We start from the raw sequence: 18,990 nt of genomic DNA, 5'->3' as shown, positions 1-18,990 counted from the left end.
ATAGCCGATTTGCTCGGAGGCGTTTTAGCACCTCAGCGACAGCGGCTCTATGTGTGCGGAGATCCGCAGAAAAAATAAGTATGTCGTCCAAATATACAACGACTGAGATCTGGAGTAGATCCCGGAAAATATCATTCATGAAATCTTGGAAGACAGCAGGGGCATTGCACAGGCCAAAAGGCATCACAAGATACTCGTAATGGCCGTCGCGGGTGTTAAATGCGGTCTTCCATTCGTCCCCCTTACGGATGCGGATCAGGTTATACGCCCATCTCAGATCCAATTTAGTAAAGACGGTAGCCCCACGTAACCTGTCAAACAGCTCAGAGATCAGGGGAAGAGGGTATTTATTCTTCACCGTGACAGCGTTTAGACCCCGATAGTCAATGCAGGGGCGTAGAGAGCCGTCCTTCTTGGCTACAAAGAAGAACCCGGCCCCAGCTGGTGACGCTGATTTCCTGATAAACCCCCTGGCTAGGTTATCCCTGATGTATTCTGACATAGCCTCAGTCTCAGGTACCGATAATGGATACACATGACCTCTAGGAGGTACAGCTCCAGAGATCAACTCTATGGGGCAGTCATAGGGGCGGTGAGGTGGCAGACTCTCCGCTGCCCTCTTAGAGAACACATCCGCAAAGGCAGAATATTGGGGTGGCAGACCCGAGAGGTCAGGCATCACGGGTTGGAGAGTGACCTGCTCTGATGGTAACAGGCAATGCTGGTGACAGTGCTCTCCCCAGGACAATATTTCCCCAGTGACCCAATTAATCTGCGGAGAGTGTTGGCGAAGCCACGGGAGCCCCAGGAGAAGATCATTCATACCCTCATGCAGGGACAAGAATGAAATGGTCTCCTTATGTCTAGATGGAAGGGACATGCTTAGCGGTACCGTTCGTTGTGTGATTTCAACGGGTAAGATGGAGCCATTCACGACTCGCACCTTAATTGGCTGAGGAAGAAACACCAACGGAATGCCTTTTTTGCGTGCGAACTCAGAAGACATAAACACCCCGTCTGCTCCTGAGTCTATACACGCCTTGGCAGATATCGTGCGGGTACCTTCCACTAGAAGAACAGTGAAAACTAGTTTGGTGGCCGGTATAGACATCGCTAGTGATCCCCCACCAATGGATACTAGCGGCTGGCGTTTCCCTGCCCCTTAGGACAGTGAGATGAGAGATGCCCTGGCAGGCGGCAGGAGAAACATACATAATCTCGCCTCGGACGCCTGGGCGTGGCTCTGGCGCGAGAAATGTCCATAGACTCAGGGGTACCCTCTATTGGCCGTGCGGGAGGACTGGAAGAGGGGAATATGGGAGCCAAACGGATACGGGCTCTGTTGGTCGCCACCTCCAGTTTCCGTGCGCTGTGCCGCAAGTCAATGCGGGTGGCCAGGGCGATTAGCGCTTCTAAGGTCAGGGGAACCTCCCGGGTTGCCAAAGCATCCTTGACATGGGAGGCTAATCCTTTCCAGAACACTGGCACCAAAGCCTTATCCGGCCAATCGATTTCGGATGCCAGTGTCCTAAATTGTACTGCATATGTACTAACGGGGCCCGAACCCTGGCTTAGGTCGAGTAGCTGCAGGGCCGAGTCAAAGGTGACCCGTGGACCCAGGAAGACCTGTTTCAGGGACCCTAGGAATGTTACGGCGCGTGTAGTGACAGGGTCGCCCCGCTCCCACAATGGCGTAGCCCACTCCAAGGCCCGACCTGCCAGGAGGGAGATTACAAACCCCACCTTACTTTTTTCAGTGGGGAATGCAGCCGGCTGTACCTCAAAATGGATTGTACACTGGCTTATAAAACCCCTACACTCCCTCGACTCTCCTGAGAATTTATTGGGGAGAGCCAGACGGAGGGTTGCGCCAGTAGCCGATGGTGTTTGGGCTAAGGCCTGTGCCAGCGACTGTGCAGTGAGAGGGGCGTCCCCTGTTGCTGGTGCTCGCTGCTCCAGCGACTGCAGACGAGCCTCTAATTGCTGCACATAGCGCTGCAACTGCGCACGCTCAGACATAGCAGCAAGACCTTGGCTCACACTTATGTTATGGTTCTGGGTATTTATATAAAAATAATATTTTTTAAACCGCAGAACCTCTTGGGCTGTAAGGCACTGCAGCGAGGTCCACAGGCCCTATGGGCGGCTGTATGTCAAAATGCAACAGAAAAGCGGTACAGCACAGTGTGAATTGGGAGCGACACAAATTCACCAGTTAGACTCACTGAGTGAATGGACAGTGCAGCTCCCAATGTGAACAGGTTGGAAACAAACACAAGCTAGCTGCCCAGGGTTAACACTCACCCCAGGTCAGCGAAAAACATAATCCCCTGCAGTAACTAGGGGTGCTCCTGCACACAGCTAGAAGCTACCAACGGTGTTAGACAGGGCGGGCACGGCTAACTTGGAAACCACACCTGCTGCAGCTCCACAGGCTGGAACAATGTCTATTGCTCCAGGCCTTGGTGTAGAGCTGTCAGTCCTTCAGGATTTACAGGTCTATCTACAAGCACCCTAGACTGCCACCTGCCTAAACAATGGAGACTCTCCCTGGGACTACTGTCTTTAGGACGGGTAGTATCAGATAAAGTGTGAGCGCCGGGCGGGCGTCGACTCACTCCTTTTAAAGGAAAGTCCCCGCCCAATAAGGGCGGTGGCCATGACCTCACCGCTCATGCTCAGTCAGAGAGAACTGGCACTTAGGCTGTGAGCGACTCCAAAAAGTCCGAGCATGCTCAGTCGGAGAAAACTGAGTCTTAGTCTCCAGAGACTTCACTGCACGCCGCCGGGAACGAGGGTTGGATTGGCCCGCAGGTGGCGCTGTGCGCCGGAAGGCAAATCTGCGGGACCCCATCCTAACACTTGTTTTGGTGGAAATCCCCACTGAGGCCAACCAGTGGCCTAAGGAAAGGACATAGGATTAGTGTAAAAAAAAACCTTTATCTCAGACAACCCCTTTAAGTTTTTTATGGCCTATCCTTCAATGGCCATTGAACTGCTATATAGTATATGGAGTTTTCTGTGTCTGGCCCTGTATTGTGTATAAGGCAAAAACAGCTCTGTAAAGCCCACTCAAATGTTTAAAGTTCTCAGTTTTAGTGTTCTATTTTGCTATATACGATTTCTAAATTAGAATATCTTGTATTTTTAGGCTAAATTGAACAAAAATTAACCTGAGACCAAATAATTTGATGATGTCATTGCTCCAGTGCTCACAATACTGCACTGCTACATCTCGTCATAGAAATGCCTTGACCAGCGTTGATTGGCCAAATACCATACAGAGTACAGCATTCGGCCAATCAACGCTGGTTCTGCCGGAGGAGGCGGAGTCTAAGATCGGTCCACAGCAGTCTCCATTCTGATCCGATATTGGACTCCGCCTCCTCACAGACGAACCTCCAGCAGAACCAGCGTTGATTGGCCGAATGCTGTACTCTGTATGGCATTCAGCCAATCAATGATGGTCAATGAAGGGGGCGTGTAGGAATATATTATTGGCTCCTGTCTGAGTCCGGGACGTATTTAATTCGTCATGCATGTATACCCAACTCCACCCCCGGAAGAAGGCCGTTTTTTACGTGCCGAAACGCGCGTCGGGTTGGGACTCCCACAGTCACGGATCGCAGCAGACCACCACAATAGACCATTTTGGAGATGGGTAAGATATATTCCCCTCCTTTATAGACATATTATTAGATATCAGTTATAGGTCTATGGCTGGTCTATATTTCACTTTCTCTTTATACATACAAGCACGGCTTTAACATACTTTGGTACATTTCTCTTATATGCTTTGTATACCGAGATATGTGTCTTTGCTCTTGAGTGAAACCCACACCTTTTAGTTGGGAATATATTGTATGGCCAGACCTGGGCTATACATAGATATATATATATATATATATATATATATATATATATATATATATATATATATATGTGTGTTTTTCTTCTGAGCAATTAGTAACTTTGTGATGTTTACCTACATCAGCTGTATTATGATAAGCTGACAGTGCTGGCTTCTGTCTCTGTGGGTTGTCTTTTTGTTTGTATTGTAGTGTTCTATGTGTCAAAAACATTTCATACTCTATTTATTACTTTTAATTGAGTTTCAAGAATAAAGTACAATATTTTACACTTTATGTCTACGTTGAATATTTCGGCCTTTTGTTGGGTCTGGAACCCTTTTTTTTCTCCGTTTGTATTTCTGCATAGAGGTTGAGATATGCTTCTTGATATCGGGTGGAGTTGTGAGAGTTAAATATGTTTACTTGATATATATGTTTTTGTACTCTCCTTTGCCATGCTTTTTTTGTTTCTATACGATGGTCAATGCATTCCTATGGGAAAAAATCAGTTTGCGCATATCGCAAGCTGACAGGGATCCCGACATAATACAGTGACTTGGGCATGTTAGATGCCCCCAGACATGCTTCCCCTGCTGTCCCAGTTGCATTCCAGGGTATTGGCATCATTTGCTGGGGTGTGATAGTGGACTTGGTGACCCTCCTGAGTTGAATAGTGGTTTCCCCTAAATGAGTATTTATTCCCCACAGACTATAATGGGGTTCAATGTTCGATCAAACAGTCGAGTATTGAGCGGCTACTCGAATCGAACTTTGAACTTCGAACATTTCACTGTTCGCTCATCTCTAGTAGAATCCCTTTAAGTCGATCTAGCAAAAAATAAAGGATTAAAAATAGAAATACCAAAATTAAAAATGATTCATGTCTTTAAAGGTTCAAGATGGAAGTAGACAAGCAGATAACCTCTCTATGGTAGAAGACGGCAACCCCTTTAACATGGAAGAAGTTCCTTTATAATGAAAGTAGACATTGAGACGACCATTGTAGACTATAGTGAAGGAAGACAACTACAGTGACACCGAAGCAGGCCTTAGATCATGTACTGGCAGGAGACGCCAACCAATCCCAACTGATACTGGTAGTGTATGGCAAACCAAGATAGTAGGTTCTTATTATCTGATTTTATTAAATCCATCAAGTCACAACAGTAGAGAGTCAACATTTTGTTCCCCGAGTTAGTAGAGGGCTTCCATGTCTAAGACCTTGCCAAATTTTGCTGTTGTGCTTTGATGGTTTATAAAAGTCAGGTCCAATGGAAAAAAGTTCTAGATGGTGTTCAGCGATGGGGTTCTGAACCTTCTTACACAAAGTCAGTAGGTCCGCTACAGTATTATGGAGAACCACAATGGTGATATCATGATGACTTGAGCCAAATACCCAATCCCACTGTACAATATCTAATGATTTCAGCCATATTTTCAATAGCATACCCTGCTTCACACCACGAGCCTTCAGATTAGCTAGTACCCAGATGACACAACTATCCAACTGGGAGGTCACATCTGCACAGCCATCTTAGTAATCTCCTTCTCGGAGGGTTCATTCATCTCAGGTCCATGGAGAGCCCTTCTTGAATACACACATGGGAGATTTTTCACTATAAATGCCTTGCACATATGTATTGGTATTGTATAAGACTCAATCTGGATGATACTACGACACCAGCAAACAGATGTATATGGGAAGGTGAGTATAGTAATTAGAAGTCGAGGAAGAGCAAGAAATTCATGTAAGTAGTAAGAATATGATTGTACTGAGTAATATGTCCATCACTTTAAGGCCAGTCAGGTATGACACCAAGATATTACTACATACCAGTACCAGATACCGGAACATACCAGTCATGGCTACATATGCACTCACTAAATGGCCCTCCAATCGTCCACCACATTTTAGGGTATGGTAGCTTATATGTAGGCAGTCAACTTCTCTAGATGTGTCCACACTTAACCAATGTCCAGTTTGGGTAAGGTTCCCATTGGTGTTTAAGGCAAAGTCACGATATGTTGACCGAAACCACCAAAAGGATGAAGTCCACCCTCGTCCACCAGAAGGCCACACAAATAGGATAGTTAGCCTATCACTGTGTGAAAACCGGTCATAGGACAATGTTGTGTTGAGGAAATCTTCGCAACTTGTGTTACACATATGTGGACATGTCCAACCAATAGGACATAAAAAACACAATAGACATAAGGACCATGTGCAACCTATAATGTTTTTGCCACTGCACGTACAAATCATAATATACTGAAATGTGCAGGTGCAGTACTACTGTATACCTACATAAGACATAGATAGGAAGAACTTAAAGGGATTTTCCCATAAGCATAACAATATTTAAATTTTTTGACAAAAAGTTGAATATTTTTGAAAATATAAAAAAATTAACAGAGTTTTTAAGATTAACTCTAACCATCTTAGTGGTGACTTTCCAATGTTGTTAGACGGTGATAACTCACAGTATACGGATGGTGTAGTGTTTTGAGGCAGCATGGGCTCATTCTTTTCAATGGACATTTGGATGTCATCTCATCTACAATTTATCTATAGAGATCCATGGAAAATCAGAATAGCCAAGATGATTTATGTGTAGGAAAAACATCTATAGCCAATTCCATCTACTCTCTAACCACTGCTAAATTTCTGAGAGATCGCTGTTTTCGGAGTATCGTACAGTATAGTATAGTATAGTTTAGTATAGTATAGGAGTATAGTACAACATGTACACACAGTACAGGAATAAACTCATTTATCTCACACTTCATTGACATCAATTGTCTTCTGTTTACAGGAAAACCGCAGGACAATCTCTACTATGAACAGCCCAGATAATATACTCATGGCTCTGCTCCTGCTCCAGCTCATTCCACATACTCATTGTCTGAATTCAAGTTGCAAACTATCATCCAGTTCAGAGCAGGACGGGTTATATTTACCAGGAGATATCATGTTAGGGGCAGTGGTGCCGCTACATATGGATAAAGTTTACCAAACAATTACATTCAATAAGAGACCCCCACAGACAATATGTTCAGTGTAAGTGGGAGTCATTGTAATGTATTGTAAACTGTGTACAAACACATAACTACTATAATACTGCTCCTATGTACAAGAATATAACTTCTATAATACTGCTCCTATGTACAAGAATATAACTACTATAATACTACTCCTATGTACAAGAATATAACTACTATAATACTACCTCCTATGAACAAGAAAATAACTACTATAATACTACCTCCTATGTACAAGAATATAACTACTATAATACTACTCCTATGTACAAGAATATAACTACTATAATACTACTCCTATGTACAAGAATATAACTACTATAATACTACCTCCTATGAACAAGAAAATAACTACTATAATACTACTCCTATGTACAAGAATATAACTACTATAATACTACTCCTATGTACAAGAATATAACTACTATAATACTACCTCCTATGTACAAGAATATAACTACTATAATACTCCCTCCTATGTACAAGAATATAACTACTATAATACTCCCTCCTATGTACAAAAATATAACTACTATAATACTACCTCCTATGTACAAGAATATAACTACTATAATACTACCTCCTATGTACAAGAATATAACTACTATAATACTACCTCCTATGTACAAGAATATAACTACTATAATACTACCTCCTATGTACAAGAATATAACTACTATAATACTACCTCCTATGTACAAGAATATAACTACTATAATACTACCTCCTATGTACAAGAATATAACTACTATAATACTACCTCCTATGAACAAGAAAATAACTACTATAATACGACTCCTATGTACAAGAATATAACTACTATAATACTGCTCCTATGTACAAGAATATAACTACTATAATACTACCTCCTATGTACAAGAATATAACTACTATAATACTCCCTCCTATGTACAAGAATATAACTATTATAATACTCCCTCCTATGTACAAAAATATAACTACTATAATACTACCTCCTATGTACAAGAATATAACTACTATAATACTGCTCCTATGTACAAGAATATAACTACTATAATACTGCTCCTATGTACAAGAATATAACTACTATAATACTACCTCCTATGTACAAGAATATAACTACTATAATACTATTCCTATGTACAAGAATATAACTACTATAATACTACCTCCTATGTACAAGAATATAACTACTATAATACTATTCCTATGTACAAGAATATAACTACTATAATACTACCTCCTATGTACAAGAATATAACTACTATAATACTATTCCTATGTACAAGAATATAACTACTATAATACTACCTCCTATGTACAAGAATATAACTACTATAATACTACCTCCTATGTACAAGAATATAACTACTATAATACTACTCCTATGTACAAGAATATAACTACTATAATACTACCTCCTATGTACAAGAATATAACTACTATAATACTACTCCTATGTACAAGAATATAACTACTATAATACTGCTCCTATGTACAAGAATATAACTACTATAATACTACCTCCTATGTACAAGAATATAACTACTATAATACTACTCCTATGTACAAGAATATACCTACTATAATACTACTCCTATGTACAAGAATATAACTACTATAATACTACTCCTATGTACAAGAATATAACTACTATAATACTGCTCCTATGTACAAGAATATAACTACTATAATACTACCTCCTATATACAAGAATATAACTACTATAATACTGCTCCTATGTACAAGAATATAACTACTATAATACTACTCCTATGTACAGAATATAACTACTATAATACTACTCCTATGTACAAGAATATAACTACTATAATACTGCTCCTATGTACAAGAATATAACTACTATAATACTACTCCTATGTACAGAATATAACTACTATAATACTACTCCTATGTACAAGAATATAACTACTATAATACTACTCCTATGTACAAGAATATAACTACTATAATACTGCTCCTATGTACAAGAATATATCTACTATAATACTATCTCCTATGAACAAGAATATAACTACTATAATACTACCTCCTATGTACAAGAATAATACTACTATAATACTACTCCTATGTACAAGAATATAACTACTATAATACTAGTCCTATGTACAAGAATATAACTACTATAATACTACTCCTATGTACAAGAATATAACTACTATAATACTATCTCCTATGTACAAGAATATAACTACTATAATACTACTCCTATGTACAAGAATATAACTACTATAATACTGCTCCTATATACAAGAATATAACTACTATAATACTACTCCTATGTACAAGAATATAACTACTATAATACTGCTCCTATATACAAGAATATAACTACTATAATACTGCTCCTATGTACAAGAATATAACTACTATAATACTACCTCCTATGTACAAGAATATAACTACTATAATACTGCTCCTATGTACAAGAATATAACTACTATAATACTGCTCCTATATACAAGAATATAACTACTATAATACTACTCCTATGTACAAGAATATAACTACTATAATACTGCTCCTATATACAAGAATATAACTACTATAATACTGCTCCTATGTACAAGAATATAACTACTATAATACTACCTCCTATGTACAAGAATATAACTACTATAATACTACTCCTATGTATATGAATATAACTACTATAATACTACCTCCTATGTACAAGAATATAACTACTATAATACTACTCCTATGTACAAGAATATAACTACTATAATACTGCCTCCTATGTACAAGAATATAACTACTATAATACTACCTCCTATGTACAAGAATATAACTACTATAATACTGCCCCTATGTACAAGACTATAACTACTATAACACATGCAAAAACATAAAGTTTATCAGACTAAATATTTTCTTGTCCGCATTCCTCTCTGTATATTGGTGTATAATTTTATTATCTTCATTTTATGTGTCAGGTTCAATTTTGAGAATTATCAGCATTTTCAGGCCTTGTCTTTTGCGGTAGAAGAGATTAACAAGAATCCCAACATCCTCCCCAATGTCACGCTGGGATTACAGGCCTACGACTCCTGTGATGTTCCCCATTTGGACTTAGCAGGATCACTGCAAGTTCTAAGTGGATCAGACACAGCGATCCCCAACTACAGATGTCTATCCGATGTCCCTCTTACTGCAGTGATCGGGGCCGCAGTCTCCACTCACTCGATTCTCCTGGCTAATATCCTCGGCCTCTACAGGTATCCTCAGGTATGGTCATTGATCTATCGTGTAGAATAAACATGGGGTTTAATTCGGAGTTTCAGTAACTTGAGATTTACCGAAAATTAGTCCATGTTCTCCTAGTGATCTTTGTTATTCCACCTTCATTATTCCTAGTTGTAGGCTTTCCTGGTTTTCATGGTTCCTTTTGAAGACCTTGAGGTTGACTAGCCTAGTAGGTTGAGGAGGTTAGTTCTAGAGCTTAATGGATGCATCAGAGAAAACTTGGACATAGCTGTTTGAAGATAGGATAGGAGGAGAACAAGGAGGTCTCCTGAGAATCTAATATTGCATGTGGGAAGCTTTCCGGAGATTGGGTCAGATTTATGGAGGACATAAGTCTTGTATGGTCATTGTTAATGTTTTGAGCCGTATTTGTTGGTCAATGGGCCGCCAGTAAGGAATTGGGAAAGACAGAGAAGTAGCAATGGGAGAGTTGTATTAACCTCGTCGACCTAAGGGTGGATTGGCCACTGATGAGGGCAAGTTCTAGCATCTATGATCATTCAAAGTTGGATTAGAGTGAATTCATGAATAGCTGAATTCAGACATAGCCAATAATAAAATATGTCGCCATGTCTGCTTAGGAACCCTTAATATTTCATTCACACTGAGTATATAGAAATATAAAATATTCTTACCGAAGACTCTATTTTTTTTAAAAGATCAGTCATCTATCGACAAGTCGACTTCTCAGTGACCGCAAAAAGTTTCCCTCCTTCTTCAGGACCGTTCCAAGTGATGCCTTCCAGTCTCTCGGACTAGCTAAACTGGTGCTACATTTTGGTTGGACTTGGGTTGGACTACTCGCTATGGATAATGATTATGGTCAACAAGGAATCCAACTGGTCAAGCAAGAGATAATAAAAGGTGGAGCATGTGTGGCTTTCAGCGAGAACATAGCCTTGAATCATCCAGATCGCAATGCGCCACACATTGTCAAGGTGATTAGAGAGTCAACAGCAAAAGTTGTGGTTGTCTTCTCCATAGATGTTCATCTAGTGCCAGTTCTGAGTGAAATGTTGAGGCAAAATGTCACAGACAAGATATTTGTTGCCAGTGAAGCTTGGTCTACGTCTAAACTACACCTCATGAGTCAATTTGCAAAACTTTTATCAGGCACCATTGGTTTGGCTCTGTATAGTGGAACAATTCCAGGATTTGATATGTTCCTGAGTAAGGTCCACCCATCCATGATCTTGGGAGGAAATTGGGCGAAAATGTTTTGGCAAGAAGCCTTTGGCTGCACGTTTCTAAAGGATGTAAATTTGACCAAGTTTTTAGGCCTACCATTAAAGGAATGCACCGGGCTGGAGGATCTACAAAGTATCCATAACAGTTTCACAGATGTCTCCAATTTCAGGACAACATATAACATCTACATGGCTGTTCATATTGTGGCCAGAGCATTGGAAGATCTGAGCAAATGTTTCGATGCACTCGGATCTGTGCCACTTACCCACTGTGGGGACATCCACCATTTCAAGCCCTGGCAGGTAATATTACTCATGTCATACTCAAAATAAAACTTAGTGTTATAAATGGGAGAAAGATCGGGAAGCTCTTGACTATTGTCAACCTAAATAGGGGTACAACATAACTCCTAAGGCTTTATTGGGATTAGATCAATAGTCTTTTTTATGGTTCCTTCAACTTGGAGCTTGTGTGGAGCTATAATATGCCCACACGTACTGGTGTAACTACTGGGGTTGCAGTGGTCTCACCTGTCTGGGCCCAATGCCGAGGAACTCACAGGCCAGCCTCAACACTCTAGGGCTGGTTAAACATCTTTGACCTCCTTTGAAATCAGGTCTTAGGCTAAATTCACATGAGGGAAGTGCAAAATGGCCATGAAAAACATCCATTTTTCACAGCCATCTTGCACCCAAGGGCCATCTATTTCACCAATCCTCCATACTCTTGAGTGTACAGAAGGATCAACGAAAAGAGCTAAAACTCTTTGTCACTCCTCATCTGACAGCTCTTGCGCTATATGAAGAAGATAAGAGTAAAGTTGAATGGGGGGCGAGAAATTTACTTTGATGAAAATGGAGATCCACCTGCAGTCTATGACATAGTCAACTGGCAGCTGGACCTAAAAGGAACCATCCAACATGTCAAGGTCGGCAGCTATGACACTTCAGCTTCTCCAGGTCAAGTCTTCACCATCAACTCAAGCATACTTCTATGGGATAATGAGAACATTCAGGTAAAAAATATGAGAAATTAGATGAATATTGACAGCTCTGGTGGTGGAGTTGAGTTGCTTCTCCTTTTGGGTATTGTCAACTATAAATTTTCCAAACTTTTTTCTAGGTTCCTTTATCAATTTGCAGCCAGGATTGTCCTCCAGGTTTCTGGCAGGCAGCTCAAGAAGGGAAACCTGCCTGCTGCTTCGAGTGCATCCCATGTTCTCTTGGAGAAATCAGCAATGACACAGGTAGGCGATGGGTCCTAAGGATTGATTTATGTCTTTTTGGGATTGGATAGAGAAGAATCATAACGGGGGGGTTTCCTTGTTAAGCATATACAGTATGGCCAGTATGGCAATATTAGGGATGGACCAACAGGCTCATGATGAGCCAAATTCATCACGAGTTTTCCAAAAATTTGGGGCTTAGCCAAACCCAACATTTTTGGGTTTGTCACTCACAAATCATTTTTACACTTTAGGATCTCTTCAGACCACAATGACCACAGCCCTGGTGAGAGCCTCAAGTCCCTGTAAGACAAATCTTGCAAGGATCGCCCAACACTATTAAAGCTATAAGCCAAACTTAGAAACTAAACAAAATGTGAACTGGAATTTTTTACTCAATTTTTTTTTTTTTTATTTGAAAGAAACAATGCAACGACATATTTTTTTTTCTCCACTTGGAATGTATACATTCATCGGGTTCAACAGACTGTAGCAAGGACTTAATATACTAGACCTAACCAGTATATTAAGTCCTTGCTTCAGTCTGTTGAACCCGATGAATGTATACATTCCAAGTGGGGAAAAAAATATGTCGTTGCATTGTTTCTTTCAAATAAAAAAAAAAAATTGAGTAAAAAATGTGAGAAATTTGAGATAAATATAGGTCATATAGGTCATATCCTATTTTTAATTGTTTTTGTGGATCCCTCTCTACTAGGGTTGAGCCGATCTTGAAATTTCAGGATCGTTTTTAAAATCCGATTTTCGATCATTTTCCAACCGATCCCGATCATGAAATTTACTCGATCGCCGATCAGGATCTTTCCCGATCACTCAACCCTATTAATGATATATAAATGAATAGGGTTGAGCCAATCTTGAGATAGCCTCCAACCTCGATCCCGCCGGAAAAGATCAGGATCGGAATTCCGATCGCGATAGTGAAATTTACTCAATTGACGATCGGATTCCGATCTTTTCCAATCCCGATCGCTCAACCCTACTCTCTACACTCAAATGTATGGGGGATTTATGAAAACAGATGCTCCTTGGGTGCAAGATGGCTGTGAAAAATGGATGTTTTTCATGGCCATTTTGCGATTCACTCACATGAATTTGGCCAAAAACCTGATTTCTAAGGAAACCAGAAAGGAGATCAATGATGTTTAACCTACCTTAGGGTGTTGAGGCTGACCTATGAGTTCCCTGGCTTTTGGGCCCAGTCATAGTTATGACCACACTCATGTCGTTACACCATAACGTGTGGACATATTGTAGCTCCACACAAGGTCCAAGTTGAAAGGAACCATAAAAAAAGACCCTGTTTAGGTTGACAATGGTAAAGTGTTTCCCGAATTTTCTCTCATTTATCTCATGTTGCATTGCATTTGAGTAAAAAATTTGAGATAAAAAGACAAATGCCAAGATTCACGACTCTGTATTAATGAAAATTACCTACAGATACTTGATAGACTTTGCAGAATTTTGCCCTTGTTAGTTTGACCTCTTTCTATTGTTGACTATTCCTTCCTTACAGGTTCTTTCAACTGTTTTAAATGTCCATGGGATCAGTGGCCAAATTCTGAGAAATCCCAATGCCTTCCCAAAGACATGGAGTATCTCCGCTACAATGACCCACTGGGAACAACTTTGGCTGTAGTCAGCGTCTTATCTTCATTGACTCCGGACATCATTCTGAGACTCTTCATTATGCGAAAGTCCACTCCTGTTGTGAAGGCCAACAATTACTCTTTGAGCTGTCTTCTCCTCCTATCTCTGTCCTTGTGTTTCCTTTGCTCTCTGACTTTCATCGGCTACCCACAGTCTAAGAACTGCTTGCTTCGTCAGGCCATCTTCGGCATGGTTTTTGGTCTTTGCATCTCCTGCATTTTAGCCAAAACCATCATAGTGGTCATTGCATTTATGGCTACAAAACCAAGTAGCAATCTCCGGAAATGGACCAAACCATGGGTGTCCTACATGATAGTCTTTTGTGGATTCATGGTACAGTTCCTATTGTGTACCATTTGGCTATCTCTAACCCCTCCGTTTCCTCAATATAATGCTGAGACAAAGCCTGGCCTCATTATTGTGGAGTGTAATGAAGGATCACCCATAGCTTTTTGGATCATGCTTGGTTACCTTTTTCTTCTGGCCACCATTAGTTTTATCGTTGCCTTCCTGGCTCGGAAGCTTCCGGACAGCTTCAATGAAGCCCAGTTTATTACATTCAGCATGTTGGCTTTCCTTAGTGTTTGGATATCTTATATCCCAGCCTCGCTCAGTGCTCAGGGCAAGTACACAGTGGCTATGGAAGTTTTTGCCATCTTGGTTTCAAGTTGGGCTCTTGTGATCTGCATGTTTTTTCCTAAATGTTTTATTATAGTTTTCAGACCTTCCTTGAACACTAAAGGAAATATCATGCGCAAAGACAAAGGCTGAAATATTCATAGTAAATATACAATATGTTGGGGTTACCTTTAGTCACCACTAGGGGAGCTGCAAAGCATTGAACTCTACAGTCATGGCCAAAAGTTTTAAGAATGATACAAATATTAATTGTTACAAAGTCTACTGCTTCAGTTTTCCTAATGGCAATTTGCATATACTCCAGAAAGTTATAACGAGTGATCAGCTTAACAGCAATTACTTGCAAAGTCAATATTTGCCTAGAAAATGAACTTTATCCCCCAAAACACATTTCAACATCATTGCAGCCCTGCCTTAAAAGGACCAGCTAACATCGTTTCAGTGATTGCTCCATTAACACAGGTGTGGGTGTTGATGAGGACAGGGCTGGAGATCAATCTGTCATGATTAAGTAAGAATGACACCACTGGACACTTTAAAGGAGGTTGGTGCTTGGCATCATTTTTTCTCTTCTGTTAACCATGGTTATCTCTAAAGAAACACGTGCAGTCATCATTGCACTGCACAAAAATGGCCTAACAGGGAAGAGTATCACAGATAGAAAGATTGCACCTCAGTCAACAATCTATCGCATCATCAAGAACTTCAAGGAGACAGGTTCCATTGTTGGCAAAAAGGCTCCAGGGTGCCCAAGAAAGACCAGCAAGCACCAGGACCGTCTCTTAAAAGTGTTTCAGCTGCGGGATCGGGCTACCAGCAGTGCAGAGCTTGCTCAGGAATGGCAGCAGGCAGGTGTGAGTGCATCTGCACGCACTGTGAGGCGGAGACTCTTGGAGCAAGGCCTGGTCTCAAGGAGGTCAACAAAGAAGCCACTTTTCTCCAGAAAAAACATCAGGGACAGATTGATATTCTGCAAAAGGTACAGGGAGTGGACTGCTGAGGACTGGGGTAAAGTCATTTTCTCTGATGAATCCCCTTTTCGATTGTTTGGGACATCTGGAAAACAGCTTATTCGGAGAAGACGAGGTGAGCGCTACCACCAGTCTTGTCTCATGCCAACTGTAAAGCATCCTGAAACCATTCATGTGTGGGGTTGCTTCTCAGCCAAGGGAATCGGCTCTCTCACAGTCTTACCTAAAAACACAGCCATGAATAAAGAATGGAACCAGAATGTCCTCCAAGATCAACTTCTCCCAACCGTCCAAGAGCAGTTTGGCCATCAACAATGCCTTTTCCAGCATGATGGAGCACCTTGCCATAATGCAAAGGTGAGAACTAAATGGTCTAGGGAACAAAACATAGAGATTTCGGGTCCATGGCCTGGAAACTCCCCAGATCTTAATCCCATTGAGAACTTGTGGTCAATCATCAAGAGACGGGTGGACAAACAAAAACCTACAAATTCTGACAAAATGCAAGCATTAATTGTGCAAGAATGGACTGCTATCAGTCAGGATTTGGTCCAGAAGTTGATTGAGAGCATGCCAGGGAGAATTGCAGAGGTCCTGAAGAAGAAGGGGCAACACTGCAAATATTGCAACGCTGCATTAACTCATTCTAACTGTCACTATAAGCTTTTGTTACTCATAATATGATTGCAATTCTATTTCTGTATGTGATAAAAACATCTCACAAACACACAGAAAAACCAGAGGGCAGCAGATCATGTGACAATAGAAGAGTTGTGTCATTCTCAAAACTTTTGGCCATGACTGTATAATAGAACAGTATGCAGAACACTCCTTGGATCCTGCTAGTCGTTGCTGCTATAAAGATATGGACATTCACTTGCAAAGGTTTTTTACATATCATTTAATACTTTAATTCTTGAAGGAATCTGACCATGACCACTATGAAAACAAGGAGATGTTCACCATCAGGCAACTTTAACTTATTTACTCCAACAGTTTTGAGACAATTTGCTTCCTTTTACACAAATTGTGAATTTTAAAGTTTTTAAAAAATATTACACTCCCATGAGTATGTATTTTCTAAACGTAGTCACTTGAAATATTTAAAAAAATGTTGCCTAATCCCTTACACACATGAGCACCTTCATGCAATTTTGCATTAAAACTTTAATGTTTTGTTAAAAAAAAAAAAAAAAAAAACACATAGAAAGTTATGTTTTTGGCTAAATGTCTGACCAAGAAACACATATATACATGCCATATCTACATGGATGTGCAGTACTGTGCAAAAGTTTTGGGCATGTGTTGGGGAGAATGCTGCGCAGTAAGAATTCTTCCAGAAATAAAAGGGTTAACAGATTATTTTTGGCACTTAACAAAGTGAAGTGAATGCAGAAAAGAGAAATGTAAAGTCTATCAATATTTGGTGTGACCTTTGCCCTTTGGAGGAGGAGTCCTGGAAGTGATGATTCGGCCCCCACAGATATAGCACTGATCTCATCATCGTTCAGTCTGTCTGGGATGACATGAAGAGACAGAAGGATTGGACAAGCAATATCCACAGAAGATCTGGGCTTAGTTCTTCAAGGTGGCGGCCGGAACAACCTCCCTGCCCAGTTCTGCCAAAAACTCTCTGCAAGTACTGAGAAGAACTGATGGAAGGCAAAGGGCAAAGGTCACACCCAATATTGATGGGATTTACATTTCTCTTTCCTTCTTTCTCTTTGATAAAAACAAACTATTAACCCTTCTACTCCTGAATGCATTTTAAGCTTTTGGGGTCACTGGAGACAGGACAAGGAAGATGTTATAGAAACATGATGTAGATGGTAAGGACGGGAATGACATGAAGACAAGTTCCTGGATCTGTTTTGGTCTTCCTAGAGGCAGTATAAGGAAGAGGTGATCAGTAAAGATGAGCGAGTAGTATTCGATCGAATAGGTATTCAATCGAATACTACGGTAGTCGAAATACTCGTACTCGATTGAGTACCACTCGCTATTTGAGTGGAAAAATTTGATGCAGAACCAGCATTGATTGGCCGAATGCTATACAGTTGGCCAACCAAGTCTTCTCCGTGCAGCATCCCCGCGGCATCTTCCGGCTCTGAATTCACTCTGCCAGACATCGGGCCTGGGCAGAGCCGACTGCGCATGCCCGCGCTACAAGAAAATGGCCGCTTTGACTGTAAGCGGCCATTTTCGTGTAGTGCGGATATGCGCAGTCGGCTCTGCCCAGGCCCGGTGCCTGCAGAGTGAATGAAGAGCCGGAAGACGCCGCGGGGACGCTGCACGGAGAAGACTTCTCGGAGAATCCAGCCAGACCCTCACTCGTGGACTTGGTAAGTTCTATTTGATCAAATGTTGCCTACCCCTGAAACTGTCACGTTCGTGTCTGAGTCCAGACCCAGATTCCGGACTGCAGATTGCACCGCTAAGGAAACAGGGGAAGGAGACTATCCCTAGCACTACGGGGGCTAGCTAGGCCCTGCCTACGGGTGGTGGTCAGCTGCCCCCAAGCTAGCCTTGGCCCCGACAACTCCTGGCTCTCTAGCACGAAGACCTAGCCGACAGATAGGGCAAGAGCTACAAGAGAGGCTAGGGACTGGGGATTCTAAGGTGGTGACCCCTACAGAAATCAAGGTGCAGCTGCAGACAAACAAACAGGACGGGATGTGCTCTATAACGGACACGCAGAACAACACAATACAAAACAAGAGAAATGAGGAGAGGGACGGGGGGGGAGTTAGGAAAGGGTAAACACAGGACTGGGGCAAAATGAACTGGAACCCACCTCAAACAACCAGATAGTGCCAAGCACTATCCCCCTCCCCCCCACAAATTTTAGGTTGGGACCACAATAATATCGAATATCGAACATTTTACTGTTCGCTCATCTCTAGTGATCGGTAACAATCAGTGATTAGTAAACAAGGGGGGTCACATGAAGAAGATTTATATAAAGCTTAGAAGACTGGTAAAGGTGGAAATATAAATACTGTATACCTCCAGTGATACTAGTGTATGCTCTGAACTCCCCCTCTATACCCCATTAAAGGTTAGGGTTTGATGTTGGGAGGTGCCGAGCAGATTGGGCAATCACATGGCCATTTGGTTGAATGTCAATCTGCAAAGCTTCAACTCTGAGATGGGATTT

General features: G+C 41.2%; 1 protein-coding gene across 1 annotated transcript; it reads left to right on the top strand.

Annotated features, from left to right (window-relative positions):
• The first annotated feature begins 1,255 nt into the window (after positions 1 to 1,255).
• LOC142204410 (extracellular calcium-sensing receptor-like) lies at positions 1,256 to 14,994 on the top strand. Its single transcript, XM_075275722.1, has 7 exons — positions 1,256 to 1,417; positions 6,665 to 6,909; positions 9,830 to 10,121; positions 10,799 to 11,629; positions 12,115 to 12,342; positions 12,450 to 12,573; positions 14,090 to 14,994. Exons 1-7 carry the CDS (start codon positions 1,256 to 1,258, stop codon positions 14,992 to 14,994), a joined length of 2,787 nt encoding a protein of 928 aa, XP_075131823.1.
• The last annotated feature ends 3,996 nt before the right edge of the window (positions 14,995 to 18,990 follow it).

This window comes from Leptodactylus fuscus, chromosome 5 (genome assembly GCF_031893055.1).
Source record: "Leptodactylus fuscus isolate aLepFus1 chromosome 5, aLepFus1.hap2, whole genome shotgun sequence".
NCBI classification, from domain to species: Eukaryota; Metazoa; Chordata; class Amphibia; order Anura; family Leptodactylidae; genus Leptodactylus; species Leptodactylus fuscus.
This window is presented reverse-complemented; position numbering and strand designations above follow the sequence as displayed.